The sequence below is a fragment of the Astyanax mexicanus genome, chromosome 16 (assembly GCF_023375975.1).
Source record: "Astyanax mexicanus isolate ESR-SI-001 chromosome 16, AstMex3_surface, whole genome shotgun sequence".
Lineage (NCBI taxonomy): Eukaryota > Metazoa > Chordata > Actinopteri > Characiformes > Acestrorhamphidae > Astyanax > Astyanax mexicanus.
This window is the reverse complement of record NC_064423.1, coordinates 25,753,688-25,768,398: the sequence shown is the minus strand read 5'-3', so window position 1 is coordinate 25,768,398 and position 14,711 is coordinate 25,753,688. Positions and strand designations below refer to the sequence as shown.

General features: G+C 34.5%; 1 protein-coding gene across 1 annotated transcript; it reads right to left on the bottom strand.

The window, feature by feature from the left end:
* Positions 1 to 3,467: 3,467 nt before the first annotated feature.
* On the bottom strand, positions 3,468 to 9,639 carry b3gnt7 (UDP-GlcNAc:betaGal beta-1,3-N-acetylglucosaminyltransferase 7). Its single transcript, XM_007256792.4, has 2 exons — positions 9,532 to 9,639; positions 3,468 to 4,992 (listed from the first exon to the last, which is right to left on the bottom strand). Coding segments are annotated over exons 1-2 (1,233 nt in total). The 5' UTR covers positions 9,534 to 9,639; the 3' UTR covers positions 3,468 to 3,761.
* Positions 9,640 to 14,711: the final 5,072 nt, after the last annotated feature.

Genomic DNA, 14,711 nt, shown 5'->3' with positions numbered 1-14,711 from the left:
GACTTTGTCTTCTCATTGTTTTCATTGTTCTTGAATTTCTACAGATAGGAGCATAAAGAGTTGCTTTTTGAAATATTTTATCATGCTACATGTTGTCAGACAGGTTATATGTAAATGATTAAACTTGATTCTGCTGGTCTGGCAGTGATTAAAAACTGTGATTAACCACATTTTTTGGAAATCTGAAAGCAAACTCAGCTTTTAAAATAATGTAGTTAATCACAGTTAATTCATGAGTGACCCCAATTACATTTTCACACAGGACCAGGCTTGTTTGGATAGATTTTTCCCTTAGTAAATAAAATCATTATTTAATAACTGCCTTTTGTACTTACTCAGGTTATCTTTGTCTGATATTAAAGTTTGTTTGCTAAAAATAGGTGTGAAGTCTCTCTGCATAAAATAGCAATTTAAAATGTCAGTTTAAAGTAAAATCATTACAAAAATCTAGATAATAGTTAATCTATAATGAAGAATCATGAAAATGAACAAACAATGGCTTTAAAAGTAATAAAAAAACATTTTTGTCTGATCTGGGATCTAGAACATATTCAGCTTGCTGTGTTTTGTGTTGCTACACAGTTTGTTTACTTTCATTTCACTGGAACTACAGTGTAAAAATGTCTTGCTTTTGACCTCTAAGGATTAAACATTAAGTGGCAGGGCACGGAAATAAGGTGGTGAATAATAGGGGACAGCAGGGATGAAGATGAAGGAATTTGTGGTCAATAAGCAATGAAATGTTTTAATGATTAAACTATACAGAGTACAGACTTGTGATTTACTATAACTCGTCACTAATATGAAGAAATTATCCGGACTTTGTTCGGATAATTTCAGGTCTACTGACTCATCCGCTCGGCTCTGACGCAACGACTGCACCTTTTTCTCCTAAAACTCAGCAGAGGAAACAGCTGGCATCGGTTACTTACTCAGTACTTTTAGCCTTTTTGTCTTCTATGTTGCTTTAGGTGAGCATTTTGATGTGATAGAAGTTTTTAGGTTATTTCAAAAATGATGTGTTAATTAATGACACGTTTTATCTTATCACTATTGTATCACTTGCGAATGTGTCAGGCTATTTTCTTAATGTTTTTAAGATGCAAATCCTCTACAACTTATGTACAGTACATCATTTTAATACACATTTTAAACAGTGTTTGTAGTTGTACCTTTTATTTACTTAATTATATTTAAAAATGTAAAATTTAGCCAATAAACAGTTATTCTATATTTAAAAATCTTACTGAACTCACCTTTCCTGAAAGTGGTTAATCACAGTTAGTCTATGGGGGGGGGGGGGGGGGGGGGGGGGATTGCCTTTTGATTGGTTTGGATAGTTTTTATTTCTTTAATACAAGAAATCTTCAATTAAAAGTGCTTTTTATATTTACTTAACTATCTACGAAAATGCAAAAACGTCTGTAAGGGGGCAAATACTTTTTCCTTTAACCACTCTACCTATAACATATAAAGAAGGTGGACATTTACCAGATGTGCACAAACATCTAACCCATTAAACACATAGGTAAATACTATACTTTAGAACTTTAAAGAGCCATATATTGCATTTTTTCTAATTTATTCATTAACATTTATAACCTGTGTTTAATCTTTAGAATTAAAGGTTGTCCCTGATACCCGATATTAGATAGATATGTGCGAACAAACTCTATTCTGATTGGCTAGAAAGGATGAATTATGCTTCAACAAAAGCAGTTCAGGCTGAAACACTCTTTATAACTTCAGTATGAATGGGTGGGGCTAAACTGATGTAAGCTGAATAGGTGGATACAAGCACATTTATCACAACAAAATCAAAACGGACAGTTCTGTAGATCATTTTTTATACCTTTTCTATAGACTTTTTAGATGCTAGATAACCTTGTATATTTAAAAAGTAAAAATACTATTAACAACCTGAACACTGTGCCTAAAGGTTGTGTCTAAAGTGTGAGCTGGGAGATTAGAAACTCCATTAAGTCTTGGATCTTGGATCTTGGATAAACAATAGCTCATGTTTCTGCTGTACTGACAAAACTTTCTGAGGCTGCAGTAGAACAGATGACTATTTTTTTGGCCATTCGATAGATAAATATGCTTCAATAAATCCTTGATCACAATCATCAGTTAATATTAATGAATAAGAGCTGTGTTAGTGGCTGTAGTGGATTCATGATGAAATAAACACAATAATTATACAGTTGGTAATTTGGGATGTCAGCTGATATTGTATAGGCCTCAATGTTTTGCGTAAAATTGAATGAAAAAATTGAAAATGAAATTTGGCTGTGTTCCAATTCCGTAGTACTGTAGAATAAGTGATAATAATGTGATAAACGGTGGTCTTCTGCACTTACTGAAATTAGCTGTTGCATCCATTTCCAGTTCTGAGTATGTACTGTGGATTTGGGCTTACTATGTTCCTTGTTTTAAAGTTGTCGATAATGGAACACAACCTGTCCATTATTAGGGCTAATTTATGGTTGTATCACTGTTAGGTAATGGATAACATTTAGGGTAATCTATGTATGGATTTTATATGATTAGGTAACTTGTATCTATACATTTTAGGTGTTTAAATCTCAAAACAATAAATATCAGATATTCAAGCTAAGTTTAAGATGATTTTACTTTTTTGCAGTGTTTTCACATTTTATATGAAATTAAAGAAACAGAGGTCCAGTAAGCAAAAAAAAAGTCTTTTTATCTCTAGCGTTTCTTTTAAATGTGCACAGACCTTCTGCTGTTATCGGGCGTTACAGTTTACCCCGCAGTGAAAACTACAACACCAATGTGTGAAAAGCCATCAGAGAGAGATAGAGAGAAAACACACCGGGGTGATTTTTTGGAAACCTTTATTTACAAATTCCACTTTCCACATTCTTTCCAATTCAGATGATTTTAATAATTTCAAGTCATTGTCACCATAAATGATTTGGATTAAGAAGGTGCATATTTTCAAGGAGCATTAAATATCATACACCCGGAACCCTTTCCCCCTGACGCAACAGGGTCATTTCGCGTTATTTATGTTCTTTAATTTACATGTACCAGCAGTCCCTTTTTGTTTCACAGCTTTAAAAGTAAAACCTCTACCAGATTCTCAAGTATTATCACGTTCAAATCAACATACATACAGGTCATATTTATACAATTGATCTTTCATTTGTTTATGTTTTTTTTTTTTTCATTTTTATATTTACAGGAGGAAAACATGCTGTTAGAAGAAGACCGAGCTTAGGCTCAGACGAGATTAAATGTGTGCATTCAACCGTTTTTTTCTACTGATGATAATTAAGGCAAAGCCCTTGTTAATATTAACCCACAGTAACAGGCAGTGTATTTTTACATTGTAAAATGCACTCTATCAAACACGACATGCCAAAGTTGTGAAACCGGCTTCTGTACTATATTAGTGAGGTAGAAACACTTGTATTTTTTGTCCTTTTTTCCTTTGCAAGAATAAAAAAAAATCAATGTCTTGTTTGTTTCTTCATACATTCGAAAAAGTAGTACTCAGTGGTACCAGTATTAGCAGCAAAATGTCCTTTTCAGTTCACTGAAACACGCCCACAAATAACCTTCAACATATTTGGCCCTGTTTGTTCCCATTTGCTATATGAGATAAGTTAAAATCTCCTCAAGAAAGAAAAATCTCCTCAAAACAGGAGTACATTGATTTGAGCAGGACTCAAAAGTCAGAAAGTTTTCAGGAGTTCTCCTTCTTTACCTTCCATTACCATTCGCCCAGTGTGGCGCTATAAAAAGTCAAGTTTCTGGGCACAAACCAGGTCACTGTTGACCAGCCTCCACATGGCCAAAAGGTCCTGAGGGAGAAGTTTATGCACCACAATCATGCCCCTAAAGAAGCATGGCTCCTTGTTTAGCTTGCTGCTTTTATTTTTCACCAGCCCGAAAGTCTTAAAGGCGTTGTGTTTGATGGGTGTAACCTGGAGAACCTCTAGACACATCCCGAGGAACACATCATCGATAGGGTACAACTCCAGAGTCTCTGAAGCCAAGTAGAGCTTTCGGGCAAGCGGGCCGTCCATCAAGAACCCACCTCCGCCAGCGTAGGGAGGGTAGTAGGTTTTATTATACAAGGCATGTGGAATGTAATACTTGTTCTCTTTTCTCCGGATGGGCCTTGCCTTAAAGAGAACGTCTCCAGCAAACAGGTTCTTCACATCTGAGCTGTCTTCCAGGTACTCCATGATGTTCTGCACGCTGACGAAGACGTCGTCATCGCCCTTGAAGATGTAGCGGACGTTCCCGCAGTACGTAGAGAACCATTTCAGAAAGTGAGTCTCCTTCAGGGTCAGGTTGAAGAAACTGTCCATAAAGTCCCACTGCAGGATGTCCCCGTAAATGTAATCCTCATATTCCAGAAGCTTCTGATGGTTGGCCCTTTCAGATTCGACGGATGACGTACCTAAGAGAAAGAGGGTCTTGATTCGCTTGCCGTTTATCACCTGTTCCTTGCCCCACGTCTGCCTGATCACTTCCCTACGGTCGTGCTGAGAGATGATCGATTTGATGACCATCAGCAGGTGGACGTCACCAGAGCACTTTTCTGGGTGGTTGATCAGCATCGGGAAGTACCGACAGTGCCTGTAGAGCAGAAACTGTTTGAAATTGGCCTCTAAGCCTCCAAACCAGTCCGCTGAAGTAAAGTTCAGGTTGGCGCTGCAGTTAGCTGTTTTGATGTCCCAGGTTTTTGCTCCATTGTCCAATGTAACTAAAGGTTCCTCGGTGACAGGCTCCATCCTTTGCTGCTCCTGTCTCCAGAAACGTCCAGGAGTTGAGAAAAAGCCCTTCCGTTGGGGTTCTTCCTCTGTCAGGCCTTCCATTCGGCGATGACGCTCTGTGGTCTGGAACTGGCCTACAGAAGAGAAGGAGCCTCTCTGGAATACTGTCAGAGTCACCACAGCCAAGAGGAACATTAGACACACCGTCTTGCACACTCGCCAGCGGTCCCTGGTGGTCATCCTTATGGAAACAAGCAAAAGAAATGAAGTCGTTAACAAGAGGGAGACTTGTAAATAGAGTTTTAAACATGTACAAAGACTCTACATGCAGAATTTACTCCATTACCTTCCCCACAATGAAGAACAATTCATGAGTCCTAATCTATAGGATGCTCTGACTTGATGATATGATGCCATGAGTGTCTAATGTGGGCATATTTTATTTCCTGATCAATATTCTCAAAGAGCTCTTCCTGAATACATTTCCTCCATTCATAAATGTTGTATGTTAGATCACTTATTTGTAATTTGATATAAGATCTATGCTTTCTCTAGAATTTTATTCAGCCAGCAGCGGGAGAAACCATCCCCACCCCAAATATAGAATAGTGGCATGGAAAGACTAAAGAACACCCGGTTCAAGTTCTTTATTTGCTTACATAATTCAATTTAATTAAATTAAATAAAATCTTTAGCTTTACTTATCACTCTTGGTATTAGTTTACTCCATTTACTAGCTCTTTACGAATTGGCTGTCAGTACACCATTTCAGTATTTTTCATGTTTTAGTGGATATCCAGGAAATACATAAAGTCATAAAGGCTGTGTGATTAGCTGAACAAAAGAATAGCTGCTAAGATGCATTTTGATTGGTTTATTTTGGACCGTTTAACAGTCAGTCAGTATCAGTCAGTATTGTAGCTTGTTATCTTAATAGTATTTTAGGGTTAGAATTGTGGACAAATGAGGTACCTCGCTTAGCCCTAGCATTTGTTTGTTTACCAAAATACTACCTAGCTAGCCACCTTTCTCTGTATACGTTTTCAAAACTATCTATTGCAGATTTCTGTGGTCTCGATATGGCTTTATTTTAATGCAGTACAGTCAAAATGTTGTAAGGTACATTGTGTCACATTAGGGATTGGTGTTTAATATTCATTAAGTGTTTAGCTTGTCATCTTAATAGTATTTAGGTTTAGAATTGTGGACAAATGTCAAATGTACAGAATACTGTAGAATACGGAATACTGTGCTTCAAGGCTAGTGGGTTAACTGAGGTACCTAGCTTAGCCTTAGCATTTGTTTGTTTACCAAAATACTACCTAGCTAGCTACCTTTCTCTGTGTAAATTTCAAGAATATCTATAGTGTGGCTTTCTGTGGTCTTGATACGGCTTTAATTTAATGCAGTACAGTCAAAATGTTGTAAGTTAGGCTACATTGTGTGACACTGTTGAATGGAATGGAAGCCATGAAGTGCCTGTGTTACCGTATTTGTTGTTTCAAATTAAAAGCCCTCTGCAGAGTTTTGTAACTAATTTCATATATTAGTTATAAAATTCTGAATTTGTGGAATTTATTTTGTAGGTAAAATGAAGTGGATGAATTGGAAACACTGAAATATATACAAGCTATATTTATCTACAAATGGAAAGTCAGTTGTTTTAGTATTAACAGAATTAATTGATTGCACTGTCCAGTGAAAAAAACTCGTCAACTTTACAGGAAAGAGATAAAAACTTCTTAACTTTCAGTTAAAGTCAAAATAAATTTCTGTAGGTCCATTTATTACAAAATTTTGACAAAATAAACAAAATATCATCAAAAACGGAGACAGAAAATATATTGTGTTTTTTTTTTTTTTGTTTTTTTTTAGCTATTTGCTCGGCTTACCTATGATAACTACTTAAAACATACAGAAAGATACAAATTTACTAGAAACGCTGAATTTATTCATATTCAATTCATATTTTTATCTTCTTCCTGCTCTAGGAGGAGTTGCACTGGGTCCGGAGCTTATACCCATAGTCATTGGTGCACAAGGCAGGATTCCCCCCCTGAACAGGTCACAAGTTCAATATTCAAACCTGGGGGCAGTTTAGCAAATCCAATTTACCTGAAACAACATGATGGGAAACTCCTGTATAATGAAGGGAATTCATACATAAAGGCTGGGACTGTGCTGATATTGGGTTTAATATTTATTCTCTTGTTAATATTATGCGAGAGAGCAACTGAGGGAAACTCAACCAGCCAGTCGGCTCCTGACGTCAGCTATTTACACACTGTTTTACTTGTAACTTTACTGACCCTCTGTGTGTTGTCACTCCCCCTTGGTTACCCTCCTTTGTGTGCACGTCTTCCACTTAATCACTGGTTACCTGACTCGCCTTTCTGGCTCTGGCATTGCTGAGTGCGACAGCTGGACACTAGAGTGACAACTCAATTACTGCAGGTCTTCCTCAAATATAGTAAACCGTGTCGCATTTTTTTTCTTTTTATTTGACGTAGCTTAGTGGAGACCCATAGAAACTACAGACTATAGGAATCCCTTTTTATGTGATTCATTTGATTTATTTAAGTTTGTATTATTCAGCTATTACAAGTATTTGAGTTACTTAATTCAGTTGCTTGGAAGTAATTTTTTAAGCATTTTTTTTAAAAGTCAGTTTAACATATTGTTGCTTAGTAAAGTGCTATATGCTTAAAAAAGTAATGTATTACACTTTGTTAATATGTTTTTATTGCTTTATAACTATAGAATTAAGCCTATTCATAACATAGTATATTGTCTCACTTCCAGCATGCATAGTTCCATTCAATGGTTAAAATACTGTACTATTTAGCTATATATAACCACAAAAAAACAATATAAGCAATGTAACATAATTGGCATAAATTGGCATTTATGTTCATTTAACTTAACTCAAATTCTCCCATTCTTTTAAGTACAGTATTTACAGTGTAGCATTTTAACAATTATACGGTATATTTCACTGTACTCCTTATTTTAACCTTTATTTCCTAGGCCTACATCAGAGGTCTTAAACTCTAAGAGGAAATGAATGTAATGCATGTAAGCTGATAGCGAGTGGTGTCCATGTCATCCGGTAGGATGTCCACTATCACTTTTACAACTGTCGCCTAGAATATACAAACCAGGACCGCAATACAATAAATAGCTTTCATATCTGAACTAAAGCAGACATGAACACAACTGTTAGATTTTGGTGTTTAAGCACACCTGTGCAACCCAGCTATCAATTTTTGGTTAGTAAAATGTTTTTAAAATGTTTCTTTACAGGTAACATTCTTAGAATTTTTAATCTGTCAAGTTTTATTTAACACTGTTAACCATTCTGATAACATCATCCCAACGTCACTTCTTACTTTTAATGTTTCCATACTTTTCATCCATAAAATTCGTCTAACTGGAAATGTTTTGAGAAACATTCTTATAACTTTGTAATGCAAATCATTATTAGTTTACATGCTTTTTTTTAAACGTTCCTGGATCATTATTTCTGTAATGTTATAGACAGAACCTTTGTAACGTCTGTTAGCTAGGAAATATATGGAATATGCTTTGTTGAAAATAATTAACATAATGTTTACAGAAAAAAACACATGCACATTTTAGGCTATTAATTTGCTGAATTTTCATAAAAATGTAAACATTTGCAAAAATTAGGACACAATTTCAAGTGTAAGTGTAAGTAAACTAACTCTCTTGTCGACTAAACTGCTAAATTTATTCAAATCCTTACAGCAATGCTCTAAAATCTATTATAAAATGAAAGTACTAATACTAAAACTAAAATTACTAAATACTAAAATTACTAATACTTACACTAACAATGACTAAATACTAAAACCTAAGCTAAAATTGTATTTTACAGAACATAAGCACAGAAAACTGTCTGATGGCAAATATATAACATCATTTTGGAGCATTGCTTTAAGCATTAAATTGAATTTAGCCAATTTAGAAACAAGAGTGTTAGTGATGATATTAGGTTAGATCATGTACATATATATTAAATATAACTAAAATATATATAATAAATCTTAGATGTTTTAAACTGTTTAAACCATATTGTATACATATATACCACTACAAATACACCAAAAATGTATCAAATAATAACAATATGAAATTTTAATCAGATAATTGAAGTGACTGCTGACCAGCCTGTACAATATAAAGAGTCCTACATGGTTCTCGACTTAAACACAAAGTTCTAGAGACGCCTATACTTGGTTTAGAACTTCTACTGTATATTATTGAAATTCTTTAAACGTAAAACAATTTTCTATAAACTACGGACAACATTTCTTCCAAATTCCAAATAAAAATATTGTCATTTAGAGCATTTATTTACAGAAAATGAGAAATGACTGAAATAAAAATAAAGATGCAGAGCTCTGAAATAAAACAAGTTCATATTCATAAAGTTTTAAGGGTTCATAAATCAATATTTGGTGGAATAACCCTGGTTTTTAATTACAGTTTTCATGCATCTTGGCATGTTCTCCTCCACCAGTCTTACACACTGCTTTTGGATAACTTTATGCCACTCCTGGTGCAAAAATTCAAGCAGTCAGTTTGGTTTGATGGCTTGTGATCATCCATCTTTTTCTTGATTGTATTCCAGAGATTTTCAATTTGATAAAATCAAAGAAACTCATATAAATAAACATCATATAATATCATATAACATCATATCATATAATCAGCATCATTTGTATATGTATGAGTGAAGAGGGAAGAGTGTACTCACATTTTGAGGTTGGGTGCTGTTGGCTCAGAGCAGCTCTATTCCTCTCCAAGTATCTCTCTCTGTTTCTGTGCGCAGTGGGCAACAGAGTGCCTGAAGCCTTATAAAGTTACATATCATGCCCCGCCCACAAGGGGGGGGGGGCTGGGTGGTCACACAGGCCACACCCCCTACAGCATCTCAAAGGAGTAGAGCAACCACCAGCTGATGTAATAAACTCTGATAAACTCTTATAAACTCTGCTAGAGTTCTGCAAAAAACAACAACAACAACAACAAAAAAAAACATATTTACCAGATTGCTGATGCTCATTTTATGTATTACATTTTCTGACAGCTAGAGTAACAGGTTTATAAACGAGCAGAGGAGAGTTAGGCGTAGTGTTGAAGCAGGAACTTTAGAAAAAGAAAAAACATTGGGTCTATTGATGTAGTTGTGTCCACAGTAAATCTGCCAGTCTTAAATCAACACATTTAGTGTTCAATTTTAACACCATTAATGTTAATTTAACAGTGCTGATTTAACACTGGCAGATTTACGGTGTATCTAAGCTTGTTGAGCAGGCTTTACAGAATAAGTGTATCAAACAGCCCTTTAAACAAACCCTGTAAACATTACCTATATTATTGCTATGATTATTGCTTTGCAAAAATAAATAATTATATTATGTTTTTCAGTTTGTTGTATGAAGTAAGGCACAATAATGTATTAAATGAGACAGTCTGAGACAGTATAATGTATTAGAAGGAGACAATGTAATGCATTTGTATATATATATATATATATATATATATATATATATATATATATATATATATATATATATATATATATATATATATATAATTTGTGAGACAGTGTAAGATAGTATGATGTATTAGAATAAGACAGTATAATGTATTAGAATGAGACAGTGTGAGACAGTATGATGAACTAGAATTAAACAGTGTGAGACAGTATGATGAACTAGATTTAAACAGTGTGAGACAGTATGATGAACTAGAAATTAACAGCGTGAAACAGTATGATGTATTAGAATGAGTCAGTGGGAGACAGTATGATGTACTAGTTTGAGACAGTGTGAGACAATATAATGTATTAGAATGACAGTGTGAGACAATTTAATAGATTAGAATGAGACAATGTGAAACAGTTTAAAGTATTTGAATAAAACAGTGTGAGAGTATAAATATTTGAATAAAACAGTGTGAGACAGCATAATGTATTCAAATAAGACAGTGTGAGAAAGTATAATGTATTAGAATGAGACAGTGTGAGACAGCTTAATGTATTAGAATGAGACAGTGTGAGACAGCTTAATGTATTAGAATGAGACAGTGTGAGACAGCTTAATGTATTAGAATGAGACAGTGTGAGACAGCTTAATGTATTAGAATAAGACAGTGTGAGACAGCTTAATGTATTAGAATGAGACAGTGTGAGACAGCTTAATGTATTAGAATGAGACAGTGTGAGACAGCTTAATGTATTAGAATGAGACAGTGTGAGACAGCTTAATGTATTAAAATGAGACAGTGTGAGACAGCTTAATGTATTAGAATGAGACAGTGTGAGACAGCTTAATGTATTAGAATGAGACAGTGTGAGACAGTATGATGTACTAGAATGAGACAGTATAATGGATTAGAATAAAACAGTGTGAGACATTATAATGTATTGGAATGAGACAGTGTGAGACATTATAATGTATTAGAATGAGACAGCGTGAGACATTATAATGTATTAGAATGAAACCGTGTGAGACATTATAATGTATTAGAATGAGACAGTGTGAGACAGTGTAATGGATTAGAATGAGACAGTGTGAGACATTATAATGTATTGGAATGAGACAGTGTGAGACATTATAATGTATTAGAATGAGACAGCGTGAGACATTATAATGTATTAGAATGAAACCGTGTGAGACATTATAATGTATTAGAATGAGACAGTGTGAGACAGTGTAATGGATTAGAATGAGACAGTGTGAGACATTATAATGTATTAGAATGAGACAGCGTGAGACATTATAATGTATTAGAATGAGTCAGTGGGAGACAGTATGATGTACTAGTTTGAGACAGTGTGAGACAGCATAATGTATTCAAATAAGACAGTGTGAGACAGTATAATGTATTAGAATGAGACAGTGTGAGACAGTATGATGTACTAGAATGAGACAGTATAATGTATTAGAATAAAACAGTGTGAGACAGTATAATGTATTGGAATGAGACAGTGTGAGACATTATAATGTATTAGAATGAGACAGCGTGAGACATTATAATGTATTAGAATGAAACCGTGTGAGACATTATAATGTATTAGAATGAGACAGTGTGAGACAGTGTAATGGATTAGAATGAGACAGTGTGAGACATTATAATGTATTAGAATGAGACAGCGTGAGACATTATAATGTATTAGAATGAGACAGTGTGAGACAGTACGATATATTTGAAATAGGCAATGTAAAACAGTATCATATTATAGAATGAGACAGCGTGAGACATTATAATGTATTAGAATGAGACAGTGTGAGACAGCTTAATGTATTAGGATGAGACAGTGTGAGACAGTGTAATTGATTAGAATGAAACCGTGTGAGACATTATAATGTATTAGAATGAGACAGTGTGAGACAGTATGATATATTTGAACGAGGCAATGTAAAACAGTATCATATTATAGAATGAGACAGTGTGAGACAGCATTATTAATTCAAACGTGACATATTGAGACAGTATAATTAATTTGATAATGTGATAATCTGAGACAGTTTAATATACTAAAATGAAACAGGGTGAGACAGTATAAAGTATTTAGACAGTATCATTATTTTTTAGAATGAGACGATGTGAGATTGTATAATGCATTTGAATATAGCAGTAAAATGTATTAGAGTGAGACATTGTGAGACAGTATAATGTGTCAGAATGTGTCAGAATGAGACAGCATGAGCCATTAGAATGTGTAGGAGTGCATGTCTGTATAAATAAGTTATGCAAATGATGTGTAAAGCAGCGTTGCTAGTTTGTGATGCTGCAGTTACTTTAACAGTATGTTGCATTAAAACAGTTCACCAGTGTGTTAATCTTGAATTTTACTCGAGGCACTGGGGGATCCTATTCATCTTGATCATTTGGTTTTAACTCAGCGAGAGAAACATAATAAACATGAATGGAAACATGCATTGCTGCATTACAAAAGGGATTAAGAGAGCAGAACAGAGCTTGTGTTAATGTTAATTGTTGTGCTCGGATTGTTATGTAATGGGTGAAATACTGTGTATTGTATGCGGGATGGTTTATAGAATCCACTGTGAAGAGTATTATCCGGCCGTTAGTGTGGTGGTCATTTCCGTGCTGTGCTGTGGCTTAACCACACTGCCTCTAATTCCTGGATCCTTATGGCCTCATAATGGCTGGAGGGCCCACTAACAGTAATGCACTTAACTCAAGAACTTACGAGTACATGTCCAGTAAAGAGACTTTAATGGCTGAAATCATGTATAACGGAATATCTTATTGCATTCTGTATCAGAAAAGCATGAGTGAGATCAGGTACTGATCACAATGTTTAGGTGTTACAACTAGTATATCCTCACTGTCCAATAAAAAACAAGTATCTTCATGTTTGTTAAATTTGGGCTTTTAACACTATTTGAACTGACAATGTTTTTTTTTATATAGAAGGACCAATAGAAATTCTCAAAAATGGCCTGAAATAAATAATTTTTACATTAAAAGTAAAGGTAGGTTTTATCTCTCTCCAGTTTCAGAAATGTAGAGTCTTGCAATGATTGAACTGATCAGGGCTAATATCACCACTAATTTAAAGTCCCAATTTAATTCGATTTCAATTTGATTCAGTATCAAATCCTTTAGAAAATTTCCAGCAACAAAACAGGATTTATTCTGATATGAAAATACACTTTTAGAGGATTAAAATCTTGCAATTGTACAAGGAACACTCAACCTGCGTTTTTAAAAAATATACTATTATTATTATTATTATTATTATTATTAAAAAAGTCAAACATTAAATAAACTCCAGCATGTTTTGAAACGGCTGGCCAGTGAATGTAAGTGTAATGGATGTATGTAATGGAACAGGAACTTTGGGAAAATGCTAATGCTAACTTGTTAGCTAAATGTGAGTGAGATATACTGTACATTTACTAAAAACAATACTGACCTTTATGAAAACTTTGGGAAAATGCTAATGCTAACTTGTTAGCAAAACACGAGTGAGATATCCTGTACATTTACTAAAAACTAGTTTGCGTTATGCGTATATGATTTTGTCAAATAAAACTCTCGTTCTCGTGAACCCAGTGTCGTGTCTCATCTCGTGATCTCGTGATATTAGTGTCTCGTCACACCCACACTAGTCACTGATGTTAGCTTCTGTATACCTGTGGCATGCTTCAAACTCGTAGTAGTGGTGGAATGGAGGATTTTACTGTAAACTTTGGTAAAATGCTAATGCTAACTTGGTTCCTAAACACGAGTGAGATTTCGAAACAGATCTTATTTAACTGGTCTGAGAAAAAAACAAACAGTGTTGCTAACATTAGCATCTCTGCTGCTGGTTGCAGCTGGCTCTCTGACTCTGCAGCTGGACGATGTTGACACACAGGAAAAATAGGCAAATTTTATGGATCAGTGTCCGGTTTATATTATTCAATATTGTGCCTTATTTTAAATGAAGAGTGATTTGAATTATAATGATTTTATTTTTATTATTGGCCCTGCTACAGGCCCTTCATGGTTTAAATGACTGACAACACTTCTCCATACACTTTGTTTTTATTTTAGCCTAATCTTTTAATCTAACCTACATTAATATTTGCAAATATTCTGAAATATTTAATTTGCAGTTGGTGGATGTGTGTGAAAAACCTGATCCATACAAAACAACACTACTCCATTTGTTAAATGTATCTTTCCGAAAAGAGGATGTGCAAAAAAGTCTCTGTTATTTAAATATTCACTCTCTAGCCCATAGTATAAAGAGTATAAAGACTGTTTGGAGCTGCAGTGTCACAGAAATCAACACATTTATATACAGTGTGTAAGACCGGTGGAGGAGAACGTGCCGAGATGCATGAAAACTGTGATTAAAAAAACAGGGTTATTCCACCAAATATTAATTTCTGAACTCTAAAAACTTTATGA